The sequence below is a fragment of the Pocillopora damicornis genome, chromosome 8, assembly GCF_964200805.1.
Source record: "Pocillopora damicornis chromosome 8, jaPocDami1.2, whole genome shotgun sequence".
NCBI lineage: Eukaryota > Metazoa > Cnidaria > Anthozoa > Scleractinia > Pocilloporidae > Pocillopora > Pocillopora damicornis.
The window spans coordinates 22,144,441-22,169,321 of NC_142677.1; the positions used below are offsets into that span (position 1 = coordinate 22,144,441).

A 24,881-nucleotide genomic window follows, 5' to 3' on the forward strand; every position below is an offset into this window, starting at 1 on the left:
TTGATTGCGTTGATGTGATAAACTTATGATGTGTTTCTCCGCATTGCTGAGCACATAATCACAATTGGCGATAAGGGCGGTACATTTCGTGACATTGGTTCGCAGATTTGGACGGTATTTATACACGAATGGATTAAGTAATCGTCTTTAAGTGGTTTCAAGATCGGCCTATTGTATAAGTTTTTTGCGAGCATCCCGGGGTCGCATTCGTTCGTTTTATAAACGATTACACTTGGAGCAAAAACAATGTCCGCCAACGCGGTATTATCCTTTTACCTTTGATCCTGCGGGTTACAATTAAACCATTCTTTTGATCAACCGCCAAACGGGTCCCATGTGGGTAGGAACGCGAGAAATGGTCATACAGGCTTAATTGGTTTCACCGAGAAAAAACTACGTTGTGCGCCTTGAAGGAAAAAAAGACGCACCAAATTCGCTCCTGGTATAACCAAGGTTTTGATCAGGCGCACCCCAAGTCTTGCACGCGCTGGCGTTTGCCGTTTAATTCCAGCAATTAAAATAAAATATTAAAATATGGGGGTGTTGCAACGTAAATATTTGTATTAGTTGGATATCATTGCATTAAGTATTAGCGGCTGCTCCAATAACGTGCTTGGGTATGTAATTGAAGTGGCCAGAATTAACTTTGCGGTTCACACGGTCATGAAGTTTAATAATTGAGCAATTAGGATGAGGCTTTATAGTTACCGCGTCCAATAGGGTGCGGAGTTCACTACTATATAGCCTAGTTGAGCATCGCTGTTTTATCAATTCTGGCCGTCTCGTTACCATTGACTTAGGTAGTTCATTCTTAGGTTGAAAGCGAGTTTTTTTTGTCGTGATAGAAGAACGAACGCCGTGGAAGAAAAACCAGTTACTTTGAAGCTGGGGCAGTTTTTTTTCAGGTTAAAAGACTAATTCGATTGCAGTGTAAAAGGACAACCACTTGAAAATGGTGAGTAAATTCTTCAAGGTAGTTCTTGGTGTTCAGTCTCTTCTTCAAACTTCATCCTAGGTTGTTTTGGATCAAAATGAGCAGTTCTCGCAAGTTGTTTTATTTAAACGCATTTAGGTTACTAATTTGTCACAATTGTGAATACTTAATCAATTATGTCGAACCTTTAATTTGTTTGCACACGATGAATGTGCGCTCTAAGCCGTGGCAAAAATAAGTTGAGAGAGCAACTACGTTTATTTATAGAGCAACTTATGTGATATCTGTGAAAGTTATATTTGCGCAAGTGATATTTGCGGAAGAAATGGTATTTTCGAAAGAAAAACCCGTCTGGGCCTATTAAACCTTCATTTTGTTCAACAATTCATAAAATCCGTCTTTGACTTTCTCACAAAGACTCAAAGCTCTGCATATATATTTGAATCACACCACGTTTAGAAAACAAATGAAAAAAATACTTTTTCCTTCTTGTGTGTATTTTCCCCAGCAGTTCCTTGTTTTTACGACGGTGTTTTTCTGGGCGTTTCTGAGTGTTCCGCTCGTTGACTGCAGCATAGACCTTCAGCAAGAGTCGTGGAACGAATTGTCGCATCAGTTCGTTCACCTGGCTAAAAAGTGTTACTTGTCGCGCGATATCTTCATGATGAGGTTGCATCATCTTACCGATAGGAATGTCACATGCAACGATGGCACACCAGCAGGGTAAGTATGAGATAGAAAGCGATACATGTGCTGATGAAATATTCATTGATGTGACAATGATCAAAACAAGAATTACTATGCATAATGTGTGATAATTTTCACAGGTTTTGTGTAGTATTAATCCTCAAACGTTACATTCATGTTACATAGCTTTTCGCGAAAGATAGTTTTCCTTGACCAACTCAACGCCCAAACGTATCAATGGCCGCGCGCATGCCAAGCTCTGATGGAATTACACTCAGGTTAAGAGGGAGTTTACGCAATCATATTATGTGAAGAAAGGTTGACTTTGGAATCAGAAGATAAGTCCTGAGTGGCTTCAACCGCCAAACTTATTACAAGATCTATCGGTTTTATTCGAAAATAAGTAGTCTTGAGTTATATTCTAAGCAGTTTACAAAAGTTTATGAATGTCCTTCTTTCACTGCATGATCCAAGGCGAGGTTTCTAGAGGCAAATTAAAGAACTCCTGTCTGATCAGAAAATGTATAATACTTGTTTTTGATAACAAAGAAAAATCGGCATTTTCAGGGTGTAAGTACAGATTTGAATATATCAGTGCTAAAACAATGATAACCAACACCTTGCTACAACGTGCTTTCCGGAAAATTTTTTCTGTCGAACTCAACAAGATTAAAATCAAAGGAAACTAAAGAATTCAGATTCTTACATATCAACGTTGCCAGTATTTTACTCTTGCAGTTCTTCGTTGCCAGCATTTCAATTAAGTGGGAATTTTGATTTTATGCCAGCTTAATGCGATATGGAGTCGTCAAAGGATACAAACAAGACAACTCAATTGACCTTATGTGAAGAAAGCGCAGCACTTTCATTTTACTTCCTTAAGTAATTGTTCAGTTCAACCCTTCAAAAGGAATAATAACGTCATTACTTCAGTGCAATCAGGCAAAATTTAAAAGTTATTGGAATTTTTTTTTATTCACAATTTATGAAATTTGATGAAAAGCCGAATACTTTTGAAGTCAACCTTGCTCTCAGGAAACTCCATGCAAAGAACAGATGTTAACAGTTAAAATGGAAAAGACTACAATTCTTCTTTGTCGTGTCTTTGGCTCCAACACAAAATCCTTCCTACTTATTTACAGCATTGAAAATGTGTTTTAGAATATCTAAAACTTTTCGAAAGGGTTCTTATTAAGATTTATTTTTTCAAATACTGGTAGACTTAAGTTTGTTTGCCTCCTCTTGGTCAAACACTCTATTTAGGCGCCTTAGTTACTTTCTTGGTTTCGTGCATTCGTTGATTGTCAGCATCTGTGGTATTCAATTGTTGATTGGACTTTAGTTAGCAAGTTCACGACTTATCAATAGTACTGATTGACGAATTTGCTCAATCTCACGAAAAACATCCATACATGGTCTTGTTTACAAATGCTACAGTAATTACTGTACAGTGAACAAAGCGATAGATTCCGTTACAGTTTCCTGTGTGTAGCAATTTTCCTCCATACTGTCATCGTCAAATCCGGCCCTGTTTATCACGCTGTTAATTTGATAATTCTGAATTAATTCTTCCATTCTGAATTAAATTTCTTAAACGCTCCATATGCCTTATCACGTTGAAAAAAAAACTATTTTAACAATTTTAATGGCAGGAACTTCAAGTCCTTAGCAATCAAGAAGAGGTCAACTAAACCATTGAAATGAAATAGAGAAAAAAGGAATATTTCTGCCAAGTGCTAAGTTAAAATTCGACTATCTAAAGGCTATATATCAGAGGGGATAAACAAAAAATGTGATCTCTCCTCGCTTTAATCCAAAAAATACAGTTGAACTTCAAAGAGACTTCGTTTTAACTGTGACTCAGAGGTATGAAATGTTCATCCGCTGAATCCGAAGGTTTGCGGTTTGAATCCTCTTAGGGGGGGGGGGGGGGGGGGAAAGGCTTAGACCTTCTTTGTATTAAAACAAACATTTTTCTTTAATTTTCGACCGAACCAAAAATTACCCATCCTCATTCTATATCTATTCTGAGTTTCATTCTCCATTAGAAAGGGTGTGGTTTTCCAGCAAAATGAACTGGAAGTCGTAAGTTTTACTGCGCACTGAATTCGTCTTTAAGTTCCACGCAACCATGTTTGCATTCGGGTCATTTTCAGGATTTGGCTCTAAGCCGACCACGGTACAAATAACTAAGGTATGAAAATAAAATCGAGAGCAAAAAAATCAACAAAGATATTAGTAGAAAGAAAACGCCACTCATAGAGTGGCAAATCAAAATTTTTTAAAATTATCTTTAAGTAAAGTTTGATTTCTGTAACTGCTACATGTAACATGAACTTGATTGAACTTGACTAAAGACAGACAAAAAAATGGCAACTTTTGAACTCGGTCGTGGGATGTAGTAAGATCTAAGTCATTTTTCGGGACACCAGCAAAGGAAAAGATACGAGTCCCCATGAGGGATGGCACTTCAGTCCTTCGGACTATTTTCACGTACATAGGCTTTACCACTTACCGTTGACATGGCATGCCATAATACATCGGCTTGCTTAGATTAGCCACAACTCTGAGACATTTGCGCAAAGCTTTACGCAGAGGCAATCAGGTGCAATCGTGTGGTATTTACATCTAGTTTCTGATCTTCATTTAAAATTTAATTGAATGTTTTTTTACTCCGATATTGAAAGCTTAGAAGATATGTCTGCTGAAGTAAATCAGGTCAAAGTAGTCTACTGTGATAAACAACGTCACCACGGAAAGTTTTCGTGAATCTTTTCACGAATTATTTTATCCTAATTGTTTCCCTCTTTTTATTATTTGCAGGTATTACTTGAGAAGAGCTCATGGTAGTAAAAGGTGGATTGTGTATTTGGAGGGTAAATATAACTCAGTCGGTATATTTTTAGTTTTGACTAAGCCTTACTCCCTCACCCGAGTTTTAAATAGATTGGACAAGATTAATAAAGAGCATATCTGCGTCCTAAAATGCCTCCATCAACATTTTACAAAAATAACCTATCAACATGTCTTTTTATCTTCACGAAAGAACACCTTTAAGTCGAATTTTCATTCGATGGAAGAAAGTCAATCGCGTGAACGCTTTACAATTCTGGTAATTTTTGCGTAAATGATCACGCGAAACAATTTTCCTCAGAATGTAAAGCTGAAATTCCTTTGCTGATTGTTGAAAAAAAAAATAGCTAGTGTCACTCTGCATTTTGTCCAGTGTGCGCCAATCAGAAACTACGTTGGGAATTTCACAACTTTATCAAAATGAAAACATGTTTCGAACGGACTTCATGCATATCCTCCGAGCCGAGAAGCGCGGTTAAGGAACATAAAGAAAACGGATAAATAAGAAGGAACGATTCGGTAAAAAAAAGCAAACAAAAAAAAAAGCGTTGAACATTCGCTTTTTTATTTGGAATGTCGTCCTTTTCATATATAAATGTTCAACGCTAGAAAAATGCTGATAACAAATGCTTGTAAGGTGGTGTTCATTGCGTTGATGCGTAATTCTCACCTTCAATTGAAGTAAAAGAAAGAGGATTAACATGTCGTGGGACAGTTGTACTTTGAATAGGATTAGAGGTATCATCCAAAGAATAACGAGAAATGTTGTCAAGTGTTTCATAGATACTGGAAACTAAAATTTAATCGGACGTTAGACTGAGCGGATGTGCTTGCCGAAAACCTCTTCCTTTATCTTGTTTAGCGTGGCTAAAAGAGGAGATGTCATGATCACGTTAAAACAATGAGGTCTTTTTTTTGAAAATTTTAAAAGAGAGTACTGTCTAAAACCGAACATAGCACATTAACATACATTAAAGCGAACGGTTCATTAAGTCCTTAGCGATAGGCTAAAATAACGAGCTATTTTCTGACGCGGCTCTGGATAATTTGCAGCTGAAAAGAGAATTGCAGTGTTTCTAAAGAGCTGGTATCTCACACATAATTGATATGTTTTCAAACTGTTCAGATTCTCAGTTATATTTCCTGTTATTTCTCTGTATTTATCGGAAAGTTTTTAATACGGCTTATCGGATAATTTGAGACCGTTGTCTTAGAAGCCCTGAAATTGAATTGATCCTCTCAGTTGCTGGTATTTCCGCCAAGTTTCTGTTTTATTCTTCGTACCGTAATTCATTAAGGAAACAAATATTTCGAATGTAAAGATAAAGGAGCTTAGATACTGTACAAGCTCTGGCCGCTTTTGTTTAGGTTTTTTTAATTTTAAGATCTGTTCTCAGTTTTGTTGCTATGATATCATCCGCGGAGGTTCTACTCTTCGATTGCTAGCAGCACACAGTGAAAACAAAAAGCAATTGAAACGAGTTAAAAACTACTCTTTTGCAAAAATACCATAACTTCCCAAAAATAGAATGTAATTTCAGTTTCCTGTTGATTCCCCAGTGTGTTTTGACTGCTGAGGTATTTCATACAGCCCCTAATTTAAATAAAACCATCTTGTGATTTTTTTTTTTCCTTTGGATGCAAGGGCTGCTTCTGTTTCTATTTTCTATCTGTCAACACGCACAAAAGCAAATTTGTTCTAAAATCGTGCTGCCTAAGGTGGAAAGGCCTTAAATCACAATATACCTCATCATCAACTTTCTAATCCTTGATATTTATTCTGCTTGTTTCTCACCAGGTGGCGAATTCTGTACCAGTGCAGAGTCTTGCGAAGTGAGATATTCCGATATGACTCATCTGATGTCTTCTGCTAGGTGGAACCCTGTTAAGGAAGGTATAACGTAAAAGACTCTCTTCTTTTAGATTCCAAGGCGGAAAATTCTCCGCTGTGTGTGTCGTTTTTGATTTTCTGCGGCAGAAAACGATTGAAAGTATCCAAGCAAATGTTTATCCTACATGGAATGCCCTGGCAATTTTACAGAGAGTGGATACTCGTAAGAAAGGATCAATTAAAGAAAATGTATCCCCTACATAGGTATTATTTCTTGGTAATCCCCTTTTACTTTCCTTAATGGAGTCCTTAAGAGAACCTAAAAATAACCTAAGCCGTGTCGCGAATTTTCGACTTCCTGTGCAGGGATTGGAAGTTCTTTACCTTCAAATTCGTGCAACGCGCGCGGAGTATGTGCAGAATCACGAGAACTTCAATAAAGCAGAAAGTATTGCAGCAAAAACGTTGAAAAAAAAAACAATTGGCCAGTGAGCAAAAGCACGTCACCTTTTCTAATATGGTTCTCCATCATATATGCAAGATGACGACGTGAAATTTCCTGGCGTCAGATGGAGTATGTTTAACACGCACGAAGATATAGCCTGTCTCCCCTGAAATTGACTGCACTTCAACAACAATCACCACTGGGGAACATCCGTCTAAATTTGGTTGGCATATTAAGCGAGTTACATTTACTACGGAAAAGGTTTTTTTAGAAGGAAAATATGCCCCCCCTCGTGGTTAAGTCAGCTCCTAACTATAGCCTGGCACGACAGCAGGACTGTGAATCTATCAAAAAGTTGACACAGCTTTAAAAGATCGATTCCGACTTATCTTTCTGATGATTTCATAAGGTTTTAAAAAGAAAGAAAACATTTCTTGTTTACTGATCTCTTGTGCTGTATTGTCTTGTTTGTTAGGCTCTGGAATACTCTCAACGAAACAACACCTAAATCCAACCTGGTGGAATGCAAATCATGTGTAAGATTTTCATATTTATTAACCTTTTTTTAACCATCCTTCATTGTGCAACCGGGGCTAAGGTATTAGGTTAGAGAGAAAGTTTATGTCATTAAATTATAAGCTGCGAAGAAACCTCGTGAGTTATAGAGTCACCTCTCTACCCGATTCTTTAATAGAAGAGGATTTGAGAGCTGCGTATAAATATTTTGCGGTCATTTCAGCCAAATGATTATTTCATTTGGAGAGAAGAAGACGATGAAATAATCGTGGAGTCGGGTAATAAAAGCAAGAGAGTTAATAGTGAAAAGATCATTAACACCAAGATGTCATTAGTATCTCTCTTCACTGTCTGCCATACAAATCTTATGATGTTACATTGGAGAATTTGGTATTGGATCAATTGATAATCTCCTGATTGATATTTTTCTTTATTCTCATCACTTGTCTGCCTGATGTTGTATTGATATTGTAAGGAGAAATTCTGTCTTGGTCCTCCATGGGAATTAGAGAGTTGATAAGGGATGGACAGGATTGACATATTCAAATTAAGAACATGTAAAATCTGGCTTGTGAGTAGGATCATTTTGGCGCTTCAACACGAGCGGCGATGTGCGTGCGTTTCGAACGCGTGCGAGCGATGTGAGGGTGCACGAAGCGGTGCGAGGGTTCTGTTAGTTTTCGCGCCCGACCTCTTGAAAACCTCTCACTCGCTGGCTTTGCTCACCGGCTCGAATCTCTCTTCGCCGCTTATGCCCATGCGCAGTCTGGCAGAATTCAGGCTAAATTTTTCAGGATTAGCAAACTGGTGTACCTCCTTTAACATTTGGGAAAGAAGCTTGTGTATTCATGACCGACGTAAGTTATCAATGTTTGTTATTTTGTCGTCAGGTATGTACCGTACTGCTCAAGTGACGCATGGATTGGCAACGCATCAGCAAGTGAAACAGGAGGTACTAACCTGTTCCTTTACCCTTAAATTACATCGAAATGTCTCAATAACTAAATACAAGTTAAGAGTCCCCTCAAGTTTTACACCTGTGAGATTTTTAAAGATTTCATTACAGCCGGTTCTACGATCAGTCTTAACCCTTCACGCCCTAACATCAGTATGCATATTCTCCATACTGGAAGGAGAATTTGTTTGACAATCAAGGGCTTCTTAAGTTGCTGATCATTTCTTTTAATCTCGTGACTTATATGTGTGATTTAGGGGTGATACTGTAATGAGAAATTAGATCTCAGTCACTCCATCGGGTCAAAGGGTTAACTGCCCACAATTATTCGATGGCGTGTTCAATCCTATACCACAGGTACAAGACCTTTTTACGTCGTGTTTTTCAGAGCGATTCTCTTTTGTCGGAAGCAGAATATTGGAAAGGGTGTTTACGGAGCTGATGTCAAAGGGTCTGGAACATGCCGAACGTGTTCTTCTAGCAGGAAGCAGGTATTCTGGTCTCAGTGCCATATTTTCGTTAACTTAGAAAACTACTTAGTTGTCAAGACTTAGACCAGGTCTATTTCAATTGGAAGGGTGAATTTCTGGGTGGGTCTTAAGCATGCTTCCCTTAGAATAAAGTATAAACCAGTGAATAGGACCAGCATACAGGTGTGATCAAGTGTTGGGAATAGTATGAGATTGCATTGGTTTTCGTTTTCCTCGCCCTGTGATTAGCTTTAAAATACTCGTGCCATTCCCTTAAATAATATTTGCAGTGTACTGAATTCATGTAACATCTGAACTCATTCATGCCCTAACTCACCACAGAGGTCTTTGTAGCACAGTTTTATGGCAACGGAGCGCAGAATGCGAAGGTCTGGGCTCGATTCCTTATGGGAACTCAAAACCTTTCTTTGCTCCTCGCTATTTTCCAGACCAACAAAGTCTTTCTTTAAAAATCTAATATTTATGATTCGCACTTATTTCGTCCTTAGTGCTGGTGGTATCGGCGTGATTCTCAACTTGGACAGGATTGCCAAAAGGCTCCAGACGGGTGGATTTAAAATCGATGTTCGAGGCCTGGCTGATTCCGGCTGGTACCTGGACATTCCTTCGTGTCCTGCAGGAGGAAAACACTGCCAGAGTGCTAAAATCCAAGAAAACGTGACCAAAATGGCAATAGCGTAAGTAAACACGTGAACTGCGTAAAAGGTTCTTGGCTAGAACGCTGGTGAGACTCGCGCGAAAGATAAAATATAGTTGTAACTCTAATCTTCGCGCGTGAATTACCACTTGCACGTGCAGGTATGAATCACCTGCGCCTTGTTAAGTAGGTAGGGCCAAGCTTGGCGTTTTGTTCTACTTGGCGCCTTCAAATATTATTTTTAAAGGTTTTAGAATGAAAAGCTTTATTTATAGCTTCAGCTTTTGTTTATCAGTTATTGGAGAGGCGTTGTACCTGACGATTGCGCAAGAAGAAATCCTCAGAAAAAATGGAAATGCTTCTTTGGTGAACAGGTGTATCGTACAGATGATAAGTCTCCGAAACATAGTAAGTCTAACTGAAAAAAAAAATGATTTAAAAACGTTCATCTAACTGCCTCAAGGGTACGAGAAGTGTTAATGAAAACTTCAGAAGAGTAAAATCATTAGTTTAGCAGCTGGGCCTACTCTTCGCACCGATCCTGACGAACTGTACATTGAAACGGAGCTTCTCAAAAACGCTCCTCAATGAGGACATGCTTGAAAACGCTGGTTTTAGCTCTGGACATTTGAGTTTATTTTTCAGCGCATTAGAAAATTTACGTTTAAATAAGAAAAACAGAAGAAGCGAAGTTACAATGCAAACCCATAACAAACAATAAGATCAGAGGAGTGAGACGAAGGGGATTACAAATGGTAACTTTGGTAAAATTTTTGCTTAATATTTCAACCTGCTCAAACTGTGACTTTGCCCTTCTCTTTATTCCTGGTCTAAAGAATACCCGTTCCAACAGTCTCCAAATTTACCTCTAAACAGGTCCCTTGTTCGTTTTCCAGTGGTTGTACGATAGCGCACAACTGGTGTGGTCAATTGGTGCGCATATTATGAGACCAGGACAGTTATCTAAAGAGGAGTTGGCCCGGGTATCTTACATTGGGAATGAAGTAAGGAACTCCTTCAATAGGACCAAAGGACTATCGTGGTGAGAGTTTTTTTTTTTTTCATTTTTTTTTTTCATTTTTTTTTTTGTTTTTTTGTTCGATTCATAGTAATCAGGAACCTGTCTAAATCCGCCCTATAAAGTACGTTGACGTACACTGACGAAAATTTTAAAGAGGCTATAAGGATTTCCTGGCTAGCGACGACCATTTAAGGTTGTATTTACAAAGGAAACGTCATGTCACCAACGCTTAAAGTATCCGCGGTCGGTCGGGGAATGTCTGTTAACGAGCCATATACTGTTATTGATTACAAGTTTGAAATATATACTTTTGCTTTGTCTCTTTACAGCGCGGTATTTGCGCCATCTTGCATATTCCACAGCATCCTCAATCAAAAGTAAGTATGTTTCAAAATTTACACGCCATCTTAACATTTACAAGGTAAAAAAGGATATTTAGCTTGGAAAATTGGAAGGCTCGCGCCATCAATTATTCTCGTTACGTTTCTGTTGAAATCCTTGCTGACGAAAACCAAAACTTGTTACTGTGACTTAGTTGTCGCTTCCTGATCGTGCTTCGGGCGTTGAGCATTGCCACCGATAGCGATATCGCATGTTGTTACGATGAATCAGAAAAATCTGGTCACGCTGCATTTGTGGGGTGTAATAAGAAATTCAGTCAAATACGATTTTTTTTGCTGCTAATAAGTGTGGTTAAGTTTTTGAATTGCTTTGCTCTTTTTACTCCAAAGTGACTGGCTGAACGTTTTAGTGAAAGGGAAGAACCTAAACCAGGCGCTTAACGATTGGTACCAGTCCTCTGGCCAGACAACGCAGGACTGTCAGACACTCATCGAAACGGAGTGTACTTATCCACAGTGCGCTCCGACGTGTCCTTCAGGCTGGAAATTAATGGGTCAGCGGTCCCGCAGTAAACACACCAAACCACCGTCTGACTAGGTTGTGGCTCCAAGACCACGTAAATGAGGGAGCTCCATGGAAAAAGGGTCTCCCAAGTCACTAGTGTAATGTAGAAGTTGTTAATGGAATATCACTATATTTTAATATGCAACAGAACACATTGATAACAGCTACTATAAATTTCTTCGTATTACGAAGTTAATGATTAAAAAAACAGTTTAAAAAGGCGTTACGAATTTTGAAAAGGTCGACTTTTAATTAACTAATCAAGAGTGCTTTTTGTGGCCCTTCTGCTTCCATCATTTTCACCGAAAGCCCGCAAAACGGTAGGCACGTTGTGTATGAGGACACATAATGTACTTCACGTAATTATAAAATGAGTAACTTATAATAAATATGCATGTTATGTTCCCATACAGTGTACCTGAGCGATAGAGTACTCGGTAAAATTCGACTCCATTTTGTTTTGATTGAAAGTAAAGAAAAGTGGCGGCAACCTGGTAAAAAATACAAATCTTTTCATAGACATAGGTAACCAAGTTTTATCTTTGGCCATAAGATGTATCTCATCCTTTTTTGGTAAATTCAATATTTTCTCACGTAAAAATACGAGGAAAAAGAAAAAGAATTTAAATCATGAGGGCCACTATTATGACAGAAACTCATTAAAAATTAATCTTATCATAATAGGAAAACAGAAACACCAGCAACGAGACCATTTTTCGGAGATGGTAGAATTGATAGGTAGTTGAAAGACACTGTTTTGTTATGTGCTATCGACTGTAATATTAGTCACTGTAATGCATCAAATAGTTTTGCTCGCACGCGATTGGTCTTAACGCATCGCCTGATCAAATACGCCTCAGCTGAAACTGGGGAATATTCGAGGATATAAACCAAGCGATATTCCCAAATTTTCAAACCTTGCGTCTTGAAAAGTGACTCGAAAAGATGAGAGAGCGTTCAGCGATTGTTACAGAAGAAGGGACAATTTTGTTCGTTCATTTAGTCGTACTAGAGACGCTAAGGAAGAATTATCATCCCACACATGGCAAACAGTAAGCTGTTCACAAACCTTTTACCCACGCGTGGCAAAAATATTTGAAGGATAATAAACACGATAGCTCGGACATTACCTGTTTCTCGAAGTTCACAGTTTCCCCACACAACTGTACGCATCTCGGGACAGATAACGTCCGCGGACAACTATCCGTGCCCGTTTTCGCGCCAAATGAGGGCTGTAGTTTTTCTATCAACTTTTCATTAATTTACCATCTGTTTGGTCGACCAGTTCATCGTTTTGATTGACTTGTTCGTTTCTCGACGGCTTTTATTCAGGGCAAGCGGTTGTTGTTTAAAAAGCCGAGAAACGAACAAGGAGACAAGAAAGGCTGTTTTATCATTTAGCGCAAGCAAGGTTTATGATGACTGTCATTTGTTCTGTTGTTAGGTGCATTACTAAATATTAAAAAATATAACGACGTTTAAAATCACTGAATCCAATTCTATATACAATTAATTTAAAACAAATAAAGAAATGTTCGAGTTGCATTCTTCTACTTACAGTGTTTCGTCTCAATTTTGAGGCAATACTGTATGAAAGTATAACTAACTATTGGTGAGTATTTCTTACGTGTATGTGAAGGAATTCTATAATATATTTACAACACCATAAAATTAATAAACAACTCTTTTATTTCATAAAAATTTAGTCTGATCACTACAGTAGCAAGAAGACTAGTCTGTTCCGGGCTTTCAGTTAGAAAAACGAAGCACAATAGTAAATAAACGAGGGAGGCTTGGGTCGAGTCAACTAACGAACTGAGAAGACGAGGTTTACCGATAAAAAATCAAAGGGTTACCGTCCGTGTAGGTGAATAAATATGGCGGCGATGAAGTGCTTTGTCTCGTGTTCACTTATTCCCTACGTCTAATTTCTAGTTCTCCCTTCGAATTGCTGTACACTTCCTTGAAATTAATTCTGAGACTGAAGCTCGACAAAAACACCTCACTATCATTTCAGCGTGACAATAGTTTCGAAATTGAAACTTCCAAGAGACAGATTTCCAATGACAACAAAGTTTTTCTTGATAGAAATCTTCAAGTCGGTTATTTGCAAGTGCACATTAATGTCAGAAGTTATCTGCGTTTTGAGATGTATTAAAAAAATCTTCGACACTAAGGCACTTCATGCCCTGAAAACGACGCAAGAGAAACAGAGTGGATTTTCAGCGGTGTTGCATCTGACTGTAGGTCGCGCCTCGTTCATACAGCAGGTTGGAATAACGAGTTTGAAGTTGGTTTTCACGATCGGTTTGTCTTCTCACATCGTCTCTCAGAGCCTGAAAGGAAACAGGAGAAAAAATAATCACCATGTAATGTAATGTAATGTAATGTAATAAAAAGAAGGTTCCCAAAGCCTTCACAGACCAACCCTACCCCTCCCCCAAATTTAGGGAAGGAGATATAAGGATCGGACTCACAACTCTCTAGTCTCCTCGGTAGAGGACCCCACAAGTTTCCAATCAAATCATACTCTTTACCTCAGGCACCTCTTCCAATTATTAAAAATTGGTAATTCCAGGAAAAAAAATTTTTTTTTCCACCATGAAGACAATGACGGCTTCTTGAACGTTCGGATTAAAATGTGAAACACTTACCCACCAGAAAATGATTATCATTTACACAAGTGTGTGCAGTTCCAGTCGTGCAACTTAAAATGGTGAATAAAAACACAACGTCGTACAAGGGTTTCTTTGACCAAAAATCGTGAAATCAAGCTGGGCAATAAAAGTGTTCCTTGACTCAAGATTCCTTGGATATCAATAAAGTTGGACGCTTGACGAGAAATACATGTAAGAGTTGAGATAAGGGGGGTTAAGAGGGAGGCGGGAAGGGGGAAAGAAGTCCTTCCCAATATTTTCCCAAAGGTTTACCCTTTGGCCAGACAACAAGACAAGTTTAGATTAGGAGTGAAAATAATACACTTTCTTATTACCTCAACTCTCTTGGGAATAGCTCTCAGTTCATGTTCTCTCAGGGAACTGAAAGTTTCTTTCTCCATGTGCGCCTGTTCAACTTGTTCGTAAAGATCGTTAATCTGTTTCGTCAAACCGACAGCTCGGGTCTGGAAGGAAATATATATCAGACCGAAACGCTGAGGGAATAACTCCCTAATACTTCTGTCCATAGCAAATATCAGTAAGTAAACTTTAGCCTTTAAAGTTTTCAGGCTCACTGACAAAAGAATTGGAAAGACTAAAGAAGCACAAACTTGCACATTACTGACATGTGCCATTCCTTTTTTTATAAAAATTCCGTCTTGGTATTTGCAAAGATACTGGATGTTTAGTTACTTAAACTGATTAAAATTCATTTTTTGTCCCCTTTCAGACTTCAATTTATCAATTCAGTAAGGGAAGTAACCAATTTTCGATTTTTTTTCTCCTTAAGTTCTAAAATTTTCTGTGCACTAATAAACGTTATGATGATTTTGGCTTTGGTCACGAGGCGTCAAGTGAAATATGGTTTAAAACGTATTAAGTAAAATCAAACAGAAACAGAGTATGTTCTTACCTGGTAGCCACCGAGAAGAACTTTCAGTTTCTTCTCAACTTTGGCCGCACGTTTCGCGTCTTCTGTCATGTGTGTTCGGTTCATCTTTAGCAGTAATCAAAAGAAAAAGAGAAAAAATTTGTCGTTTAGCTTCTGTTGTGTACCGTAATTATCATGCTCCGTGCGACTAAAATACTACGTGCAAAGAACTCTCTTAGTGACATGCCGCGAACTTGGAATCTGCACAATTTTAGTTTAAATAGTTCCGTGTATGTCTTTCGAGTGCATTCTTTTATACAGCATATTTATTCATTTTTGAATATGCTCTTGTACTTACGTAATAACTTCTATAGTCTACGTAACAATATACATTTACAAAGACAATGCAGTCTCTTACCTCAAGTTTTTTCTCCAAGGATTCCAGCCTGTCTTTCTTACTGGCCAAAGCAGCTCTTGTATATCGCTGCTGTGTCGGCAAAAACAAAACCTGTCGGAGACACGAGCAGTCTAGTTTGACAAATGGAACCTCTTTAATAGAGATTAATATACAGCTCCGAATCTTTCAACTAAATGGACACACATGGGGGCTTCCTTTAAAGACTTGACAGCATTTGTGCATCTAACCCTAGCCCTAATAAGATGACTAAGCTCAAAATCAACCTTCTCTGCAAAGACATTTCGTAGCTGAGAAGTGTTTAGAATCCTTTTCACAGCCTAGCGCATCAACTAAATTTCTAACGTTGTAGGTGGGGTCCGTTCATCAGTCTCCTCGCAGCCGTTTTTTGTCTAATCTCAACGCGTTTTTTACCCTCCCCCTCAAGCTTGCTTCAATTGGAACCACAATAATTTCCTATAGTCGGCGCGAGACAGAGTTTGTTGCGTGACAAGACCGAACCATGGCTGCGAAGGAGACCAGAATCCACATGATGGGCTCGGATTTTTCTTGTTTCCGCCTTCGTGAAAAACGTTTATCGCTGCACCAAATAAACGTGCTACTTGATAGCTACAGTTTAACAGAGGCAAATAACCTCCTTCGCCGCAATTGTGTTATCTCGTCGCGAAAAAAGCTTTCGCAAACAACGTTGCGTGACGGAACATAACCATGGCTGCAAAGGAGACATAGTGAAACACCAATATTTCAGTTCAAAACTTGTCCCTCGCTACCCCTGTAGTTACGCTCACTGTTATATTGGGCAGCCAAAAGATAACTCTACAGGGGCTTAACAAACTAATTTTCAGGATCCAGGTCATACTTTTATGTTACTACGAATTTACAAGCTAAACTATGTGGTGTTGAAAAAAGCGATAATTAAATCGCCCCACCTGAGCGTAGCATTCTTCCCACACTTTAGTGTAGCTCTCAATGGGCAGATCTCCATGAGCCATTTTAGACTTGACGAATTCCATTTCCTTCGCCAGAAGCTCTTTCGCGTTACCGATCTCTTTCTCTGAAAACGATTCCAAAGGCTCATTTTGAAGAGCCGCTTGATTTGCTGCTATAACAGCCTGCGCAGAATTCTTGGATTTCTTGTGAGTCAAGTTTTCGATCTGTAGAGCTGTTGGATGATTGACGACGTCATGTCGAATCATGGTCACCATCTCTCGTTTGATGAGTTCTTCCGCCTAACGCAGAAAATTCGCAAAGCATTAATTTGACACGTAAAGATTTTTCAAACATAGCGGTGTTTTCGTTTTCTCTGTCTTCTTTTGCTAAAAGAGCTCAGAGAAATGCGACTTGACTGAGGGTAACTGCATGGGAGTGTTGTTCGCGAAACTTCGCTGTTTTGACACGACAATAGGACATTAATAGAGTGCAAGAGCAAAAGATGTAGTAAACCGACGAACCCGTCACCAACGAGCGAACCAACGCAACAGCGAATTAACCTACTCATAGAGGGTAAAAACGAGCAAAAAGAGCGACCGAACTTTACCGAAAGTATGTTAGTAATTGGCAAACCGAACCAAACTGGACCAAACCGAGCGAACAAAGTGTTTAGTTTAAACATTTACTACAGTCTTTCCTCTTTCTACCTGCTGTAGTCCTGTGAGGGGTGGTTCAACATTGGCCGGCCTTAGAACAGTAGCGTTAACGTCCGATGGGCGTGGCATGTCCCGCTGTACGGCCTGAGACCGCCGTTTTAATTCTCTAAGTTCTGTAAAAAAATTCAACAAAACAACAACAGACATGTATTTATACTCTGAAAAATCAAACTAAAACCAGTGGGGCAAATTATGCTTGGAGAGTCTAAGCCAATAGTTGGTAATTAAATCTAACGCTCACAAATCGAAAAAAGAATATCTTAGATAAGTGTCTAGTTCCAAACCTTCGGCAGCTTTCATGGCCATTTTCCTGGCATCGACATCTGCTGCATCTTCAACGAAGCCATTATCTGTAGTCTCCTCCGCCTCACCTTCAGCGGTCTGTTAGTAACAGAAGAAATTTCATGTTACATACTCTACTCGACTTGGGAAACGCGTAAAATCAAAGGGGGTGAAAAGAAATAAATAAACAAATAAAGAAAAAAATTAATAGAAATCAAACATTGCCAAAGGAAAAAAAAAAGGAAAAGGCTTCTGATCATAGCTTGAGTAAACACCAAATTGAAATTATCACATCAAAAACTATTTTAAAGAAATCTCTACAGCGCTGAACATAACCCAAGTATGGGTACAATAAAAGAAAGAAAAGCATCTCACCTCAGGTAGTACTATCTCAAAGTCATTAGAAGGCGCTGGAAGTGATGCCAAACCCGCTTTCAACTGAGCCTTCAGTTCTTCCTGCATGAACACAATACAGTTTGCATTATACAGCATTCACGAAAAACAAGTCCTGTAAACATGATTAGCGCGATGAGTGGAGAGGGAGAGGGAAATGATACTAAACCCGCTCTCAAATGAGTCTTAGCTCCTCCTGCATGAACAATCACGAAAAACAAAGACACAACACAACACAACGACCCAGCTAGGGCTCGAACCCAGACCTCTCAACCCGGAGTCTAGCGCGAACACGTCAGAGAATTCTTACCTGTTGTTCTTTGGCTCTGTAACCTGCTTCATACTCCTCTAGCGACTCTTCTGGATTAATATTCAGTTTATCTCTCACAGATGCACGCCCTGGTGTGGCAGAGCTTCCCCTCTGAGGGGTACCAGCCATGCTACGAGGAGTGACGCCTGAGGACACAAAACACAGTTTACGGTCGAATGAAAAACTACGCATGGTACATCAGACGAAACAGAAAACGCAGAGAATTGTTCGTTTTATTTATATGCGTGTTCCATCGAGTCACTAATCGGAATCGCCAATTGACCTTAAAAGAGTACTTTCTGTAGATAACTAAATTTTTACGTAAAGTCTGTTACCTCTTTAAAAAAAAATAAGAGACAGTTTACAAAGTCATACACACAAGAAATGTCTAATTAATTATTCGGTGTTTTCAACATTTCGAGACAGCAGTGATTTGAGAGAGTTGATAGCAAATGAGTGAGATTTTAAATGAGCGTTCAAGAGAGTGGTTCTTACTTTACTGAAACAACTGTGTGCAGATGTAAAAAAAGGACTTGAAGAATCACTGCTAGCATCTCTCCTAGTACAGAGTGGTCCTTTACTTGCAACACTCACCCCCACTCTCTCCCTGAGGTGTCCTGTATGGTGTTGCTAGCATCATGTTTGGTGTCTGAATAGCTTGGTGTTTTGGGGTAACACCCTCAAAGTCACTCTGAGTGAGGGGTGTGTTCATACCCCCTTTCAAAGGAGTGTCCACATTAGATAAAGCCAGGATATTCTGGGCTTCCTGATGAACAGAGCAAAGCGAGTTGGTTAACGATTCATTTATCATGACAACATGCTTTAGTGTTGGGGATTCAAGAAAATTTATTGTTTCAGTTTATCAACCACAAAATAAATGTAAGCCATGAGCACTGGAACAAAATTTTGCAGGAATTTTATTTTAGCAGCTCAAGATGGCTGATTTTTCTGCTGGGCACTAATTTTTTGCAATTTTTACAGCAGAACTGTAATGAGGAAGAAACCAAAGGAATAACACAAGGTTAAGAAAAATGTGTCTCTAACCCTGCCAGTACCCATATTTCTCTTCTCATAGATTAAACACAGGGGTAACTTATTACTGCAGATCAGGAACAAATCTCCAAGATCAGTATGAATTAAAACATTTTCACAGTGCACAGTGTATAGTGGAAACCCTCCATGTAGTACCTGCAGAATTGTATCTTGTTCAGCAGGTGTTCGAGGAGTCCTCAGAGCATGGGCTGCCGCAGGAGTAACTGAATATTCACTCAGAAGGGCATTGGATGCCATGTTACTGTCTTCAACCGATAAGCGAGCTGTCTCACTTGCTTGGCCCATCTTCACAATCTATATAAAATAAAAAGACAACAGATTTTGCAGGGTGTGAATTTGTGAACATAACAGATATATATGAAGATCATTCAAATTACAAACCTCCTCTAATTCTGTATCAGATATCTGAGGTTTGGGAAGAACAAGCTTGCTACGTTTCTTTACTGAGTCTGGATCATGAAGTCTGCAATGAGGACAAAATCAGCACATGGTTTATGTTTGTGAAATTGTAATGGTAGTTTTGTTGTGCTTTTTTGTTGGGGGGGGGTGGTTGTTTACTTTCTCAGATGAGATAGAGTAGAGAATATTGTCGCAAATAAGGTTTTGTTAATAGTCACAGCTGCTGATTGTTGTCATGGCTTTTGGTTTTGATGCTTTTCGCTACTGATAATTGCCAAATTCCTGTTGTTTTTTTCTGTTTTTGATATTTTCAGTCTTGCAATTTTTGAGGGGGGGGATTGATGTTGTTTGGTTGTCAACACTTTTATGGGTGAGTTTAAGCATGATGCTTAAGAATGCTCTCTTTTTCTCTAATCTTGAAGATCAACACTGAAAGAATAGAAAAAAATTCATGTTCACAACAAAGTTGAATATTTGGTATGCATAACTTGTACAAATGGCTGAAAGCAGAGAGGAAAGTATTAGATATAACTCTTTGCTCTTTCTTGTAAACATCATCCTTAACCTCTCTGATGTTGCTGCCATCGATGCACTTCTTATTGTTACAGTTTATACAGACCCTCATCATCAACTTAGCAGCTGCAGTTATTAAAATCAAGCCACCAGCTGCCAAAGCCATAATACTTACTTGTTAATTTGCATCACAGCTCCTGGAAGATCTGTCTCTTTTCGCTTTTTCATCCTCTCTCTGTCTTTCTTTCTTTCTTGCTGTAAAATGAAGTCAAATGAAGAAATCCATAGGCTCATTTTAAATACGTAGGTTTGATTTGCTCTTTAAGCCCAAAAATAATCAGCATAAATTTCTGGGCACACTATCAAGACATTGTCTCAAGAAAAACTCAAGAGGATCAAGACAAGCTAACAAAAGAGAAGCTGTCCTGATCTTTGACAAATTCACACCATAGCTGTTACAATAATATGTATGGAGACTGGTAAGGAGAATTTATCGGTTGACTATGGAGATAAAAGGGTCAGGTTCATCATCACAATTCACTCCTTGCAACATTAATCACAGTAAAGCCAATTTTCACACTTGTTTATTTTTTTACTATTCATAAATGGAGGGCACCCAGTAATTTTAGAAGACTAGCCACTTTCTATACTTTTGATTTGAACAAAAAGTTTTAACTATTTGATCCTACAGTATAAATGGATGCTGTCTTGTCTTGACTCTACTGAATATAACTAAATCTGGGAAGTGAAATTCAATCTTCACCTGCTCAACATCATCTCTCATTTTACCATCCAGATGATCCTGACGAAGTTTTTTGAAATCTGGCTGATAGTCAGGTAGTTCCTCCTCAGCTGTGTCATAGAAACCTACCAAAATATAAATTAATAAATATATCATCATCATTGTCAACCTCCTTATCACTGCCATTGTCAATTGAAACAGTCAAAACAAAAGTGTTCTCCTTTTCAGGCACTAACCAGAAAAATTCACCACCACTAGCAACTTATATTACTTGAAAATTCAACAGCTAAAAGGGTTGCTCTATCAGTTTGAAAATTTCTTTTACCTGTCATGCTTAAAATAGGGAAGAACGTTGTTTCTAACTTAATTATTTATGCTCAATTCAAGGGCAGGGCAGGGGAGGGCAGGAAAAGGTAGATGGTGGCCAAATAGTCAGTGCATTAGACTTTGAATCAAGAAATCTTTGTCCAGTGCCTGGCCCCATCTTTGCCTTGTGTTCTTAGGCAGAAATATTAATTGTTACAGTGCCTTTCACCATCAAGGAGAAGAGAGAAGCACCAAGAAGCTGAAATGCTGGGAAACAATAACATGTGGAAATGGAGCACCAGGCATAACCTCTTCATGCCACCAAAAGGGGGATGGGCTCTTTCACCTCCTTAATAGGTACCAGTCTCGTAAGCAGGCTTGATCTCAGGGTGAATTACATGTACATGTCTATGAAATATGCTGTTGTTACCCCTAACCCTCCCTGATTAAAGATTTTCAAATAAGTACATCTTAAACTTTACATGAATGTATCAACAGTACTCTACCTTGAGCTGGTTTCTTCTCAAATGGTATTTCAGCATTGTAATCCACTCCTCTCTTTTTCTTTCTGTGCTTTCGTATTCTTTAAGTTTGAAAAATAAAATTTAATTACAAATATCTTAGTCAATAGTACATGAGAATATTATACAGTAATTCACATGTGAATTAGCCTTCTCAGTTTCATTTTCTTCATGGTGTTTCTATTGTTTCTGCCCTCCATAGGAACTATCCTTTACGGTAGTTTCCTTGAAAATGTTTTAAGAAGGCATTTACTTAACCTGAATGAGGTGGAATTGACAAATGAAGAAAAAAATTAGGAATAAAGTGGGGAGAAAATTTAGTAAGTAAGTGGTTATGAATCTTTCAGTAAGCAACAGACAATTGCTGGCTGACACATTTTTTATGAGAGCCCAAACTTGACAGGAAGGCTACATTAAAAGGAATAACAACTGGGCCACGAATTTAAAGAAGATGGTAGGAAACTGTTGGTAATAATAATGAACTTACTCTATTCCAGCAGCTCTCAGTTCCCTCCTCTTCTGCAAGGCAGCCAGTCGCCTAAAAAAAACATAATTCAAAATATCATACACCTGTTTGTAGAGTGTACATATACACACATGTACAGTAAATGCTCCAAGTGCCCCCCCCCCCCCCCATGGGAAGCTCTTATAAGCCTCTGGGGACTGTCATTCAATTCCTCTATTTCCCTTCAATGCCAACACATAATCATTATAAGTGTCATAAGTATGCTGAATGAGAATATGGAGCATGTTCACTCAAATAAATTCACAAAAAAAAGATAAATAAATGAACTATTAAAGTTGATTGGCTATGTTATAAAACAAAGTTTGTTTGATCAATTCTTAGACTCCTGTTTCCAACCTCACCTGGCTTCTTCAAGCTGTTTCTCTCTAGCTTTCCGCTTGGCCTTTTTACCCTGAGTATTAGCTAAACGAGCCCTTGCTTCAGACAGCATTTCCAACTCTGATCATTACAAAAAACAAAGAAACTTTATGAAAACAGTTACATGAACTGACAATTGATATAATCTAAACATACATCTCTTTTGTCTCACATAAGTAAATTGTAAAAGATCTTAAGAAGAAAGTTATCAAGTACCATCTTCATCCATATCAATAGGGTCAGGTCTTGCTGGCTTTGTCTCAGGATTGGGATCGATTTCTCCTGGGCGAAGTTTGCGTGGGTCATCACCTTCATCTTTTTCCCCTTCTTTAGCTTGAGCTTGATCTCTGAGAAATAAATGAATAAAAAAAGGACTAAGTAAATAACTACAAATCAGCTGCCATATATCCCACAGAAATTCTTCATCAACTGTTTTCCGGCACAGTTGAGTTTCAATGGGGTATTTTTGCGGGGAGGGGAAAATAGGAGAAGCTGGGAAAATTTTTCCATTAAGGCAGAGAATCAAAACCAAACTCAATCCACTCAAACAGGTATTGTACCTGGTTAATGGTAATGGTGGAAAGTAAAAGATTCTCTCTTGTTTTTCTTTAATATAGCTTAGCTTGTGAGTGAACACATGCCCCTTTGGTATTGTTCAAATGCACTGGAAAATTGTTTTTATCAAAAACTCTCTGCCATAGGCCAAGATCACCTCTAGGGCTCAACTTTAATCCTACTCTTGCTCTAATTTCAGCCCAAACTGCTCAGCTTATATCTAAATCAATAAAATAAACTGGCTTACAAAAGGAACTCATATCGTTCCAAGCACTGTGATGCTGTGCGACCAATGAGAGGAGCAATGGTTCTCCACTGTGTTGGCATCAGCTTTGCTAAATGAAGCAGCTTTTCATCTTCTTCACGACTCCATTCAGTCTGTTCATGGCAAGAATAAACAGTAATAAAAGTTACTCTGGCTCTTACAGGTCATGAAATCAAAAGGAATCTAGATATTCTAACTTTGTGTCCCAGAGAAAGGCAAACAGTAGTTTCTAAAGAGAACAGAAGAGATAAGACATGCATGCTCATATCAACTTGTAGAGAGTGATCAAGTTCAATCTTCTAGTGACATCATGTATATCCCACAAATTTAGTGGAAAACTTTTCTGAAATCTCATGATAAGCTTTTAGGGAATTGAGAGTTTAAGAGCAAATCCCTGTTTACATCTAAAGCCCCTGCTTAAAATAAACATTTCCCATTTTTTCATACAACTTTTCATGATGTTCTTCACATCAGTTTCAAAACCCATTAAAAAGCTTACCAATATATTTAGCTCAAAAGAGAACCTGATGTACAACAATCCAAGAACAAAAGTTCAGCATAAAAATTGCTTGGGTTTAGTATCAATATGTTTGATTCCTATCATATTGTTGATGTAACTTTCTGAAGAAACTATGGTGTTGCAATGGTGGTGGGTGAGGGGGGGGGTGGATATTACAAGATGATTTGGTGTTATCAACTGATTTGCTAATGTAAATTGGCCACTGTAAAGGGTTAATAAACTGATGTTTGGAGGGATAGCCCTTTGTTACAGCTCTGACAAATGGCTAATGCTCAAAGTTTCAGCTTTTAAATTATTTGTGGAGGCAAATTTTCCTTATAAAATCAGTTGATTTAACTAAATTGGCTTTGTTACCTTCTTAATGCTGGGGTCCAACCACTCGTACCTGATAAATAACAAAAAAACACAATACATCAGACAGCACAGTCACTAGTGACGGAGCACCATACGAGCAGGTAAACAATGAAACTACAGACAATTTGGTTCATACACTTTGACTCACACCCTTAATAAGTGTATACCATCTTGTTTACTTTCTCTCTCTCTCTCTATGTTGAGGACTTCTGAAAATGCTGATCCTGGCAGTCTAAAGGACACCTCTCACATGAATGGCTGTACATTTCGAAAAAAATTACCAAAGATCTACACCTACCACCTAGCTTTGCACTGCTTGGCTGACTTTCGATGTAACAAAGACGCGATTCTGGACCACTGGTTTTTTCCATATTTCATTACAGCAGCCTTTAGAATTTCATCCTAAATTCAAAATACAAATGAAACACGAGAATGGAACTTATACTTTGCTGTCTACTCCTTGTAGGAAGGAAACGAAACAAAATTTGTTTTAACAGTCAGTCGGAGATCCATACTAGAATCATCTCACATTTTAGTCTCAATCGTGAAAAGTTTACCATCGTCACATAGACATGCAACAAGGATCTGGAAATTAGGCTTACCTCAGTGTTTCTCCACACCCCTCCTTTGATTATGATCCGTGGCATGGCGTAAGGTGGAGTTTATTACCTGTAATATAGCTCGATTAAATGTCTGATTTCGAAATTCCCCTGCTTTTGCAGATATTTTATCTCATTCTAGGTACGATCCACGAGCAAACTACAAGCAAAAACGTTTTGATCCTTCCCAGCATTCCCGTGGATATGTCATGCAAGTAGTAATGAAGTGTACCTACTTGTAGCGAGGGCTCGTCCAGCTCGTCTGTTTCGGGAATCGATACTTAGTCCAAATACGAACCAGCTTTTGTGGAAAGAGGAAGA

General features: G+C 38.5%; 2 protein-coding genes across 3 annotated transcripts; one reads left to right on the forward strand and one right to left on the reverse strand.

Annotated features, from left to right (window-relative positions):
- Nucleotides 1-636: 636 nt before the first annotated feature.
- Nucleotides 637-12,977, forward strand: LOC113678888 (palmitoleoyl-protein carboxylesterase notum1a). Of its 2 annotated transcripts, none has more exons than XM_027195806.2 (12): nt 637-955; nt 1,443-1,657; nt 4,445-4,497; nt 6,273-6,368; nt 7,226-7,286; nt 8,157-8,218; nt 8,610-8,712; nt 9,201-9,389; nt 9,645-9,757; nt 10,226-10,391; nt 10,700-10,747; nt 11,102-12,977. In XM_027195806.2, the coding sequence occupies exons 1-12, from the start codon at nt 953-955 to the stop codon at nt 11,307-11,309; spliced, it is 1,317 nt and encodes a 438-aa protein (XP_027051607.2). In that variant the 5' UTR covers nt 637-952; the 3' UTR covers nt 11,310-12,977. The 2 variants fall into 2 exon arrangements, with proteins under 2 accessions (XP_027051607.2, XP_027051608.2); XM_027195807.2 differs by having other exon boundaries at nt 770-955; nt 1,446-1,657.
- Nucleotides 12,948-24,758, reverse strand: LOC113678887 (cell division cycle 5-related protein). The gene is made up of 22 exons (XM_027195805.2): nt 24,564-24,758; nt 24,260-24,363; nt 23,962-23,992; nt 23,070-23,200; nt 22,484-22,614; nt 22,252-22,348; nt 21,872-21,922; nt 21,370-21,446; nt 20,579-20,682; nt 19,991-20,070; nt 19,285-19,366; nt 19,039-19,197; nt 18,445-18,616; nt 17,851-17,996; nt 17,523-17,603; nt 17,150-17,246; nt 16,857-16,978; nt 16,149-16,448; nt 15,223-15,312; nt 14,847-14,930; nt 14,269-14,397; nt 12,948-13,612 (listed from the first exon to the last, which is right to left on the reverse strand). Exons 1-22 carry the CDS (start codon nt 24,606-24,608, stop codon nt 13,499-13,501), a joined length of 2,427 nt encoding a protein of 808 aa, XP_027051606.2. The 5' UTR covers nt 24,609-24,758; the 3' UTR covers nt 12,948-13,498.
- Nucleotides 24,759-24,881: the final 123 nt, after the last annotated feature.

Excerpts from the sequence above, each read along its gene's own strand:
- LOC113678888 (XM_027195806.2), top strand. Across the intron at positions 6,369-7,225 it reads GTGGAACCCTGTTAAGGAAG|GCTCTGGAATACTCTCAACG; the intron begins GTATAACGTAAA and ends CTTGTTTGTTAG. Across the intron at positions 10,392-10,699 it reads AGGACCAAAGGACTATCGTG|CGCGGTATTTGCGCCATCTT; the intron begins GTGAGAGTTTTT and ends GTCTCTTTACAG.
- LOC113678887 (XM_027195805.2), bottom strand. The coding sequence starts at position 24,608 with ATGCCACGGATCATAATCAAAGGAGGGGTGTGGAGAAACACTGAG. Across the intron at positions 15,313-16,148 it reads GGGAAGAATGCTACGCTCAG|GTTTTGTTTTTGCCGACACA; the intron begins GTGGGGCGATTT and ends TGTCTCCGACAG. Across the intron at positions 13,613-14,268 it reads CTATTCCCAAGAGAGTTGAG|GCTCTGAGAGACGATGTGAG; the intron begins GTAATAAGAAAG and ends GTTTCCTTTCAG.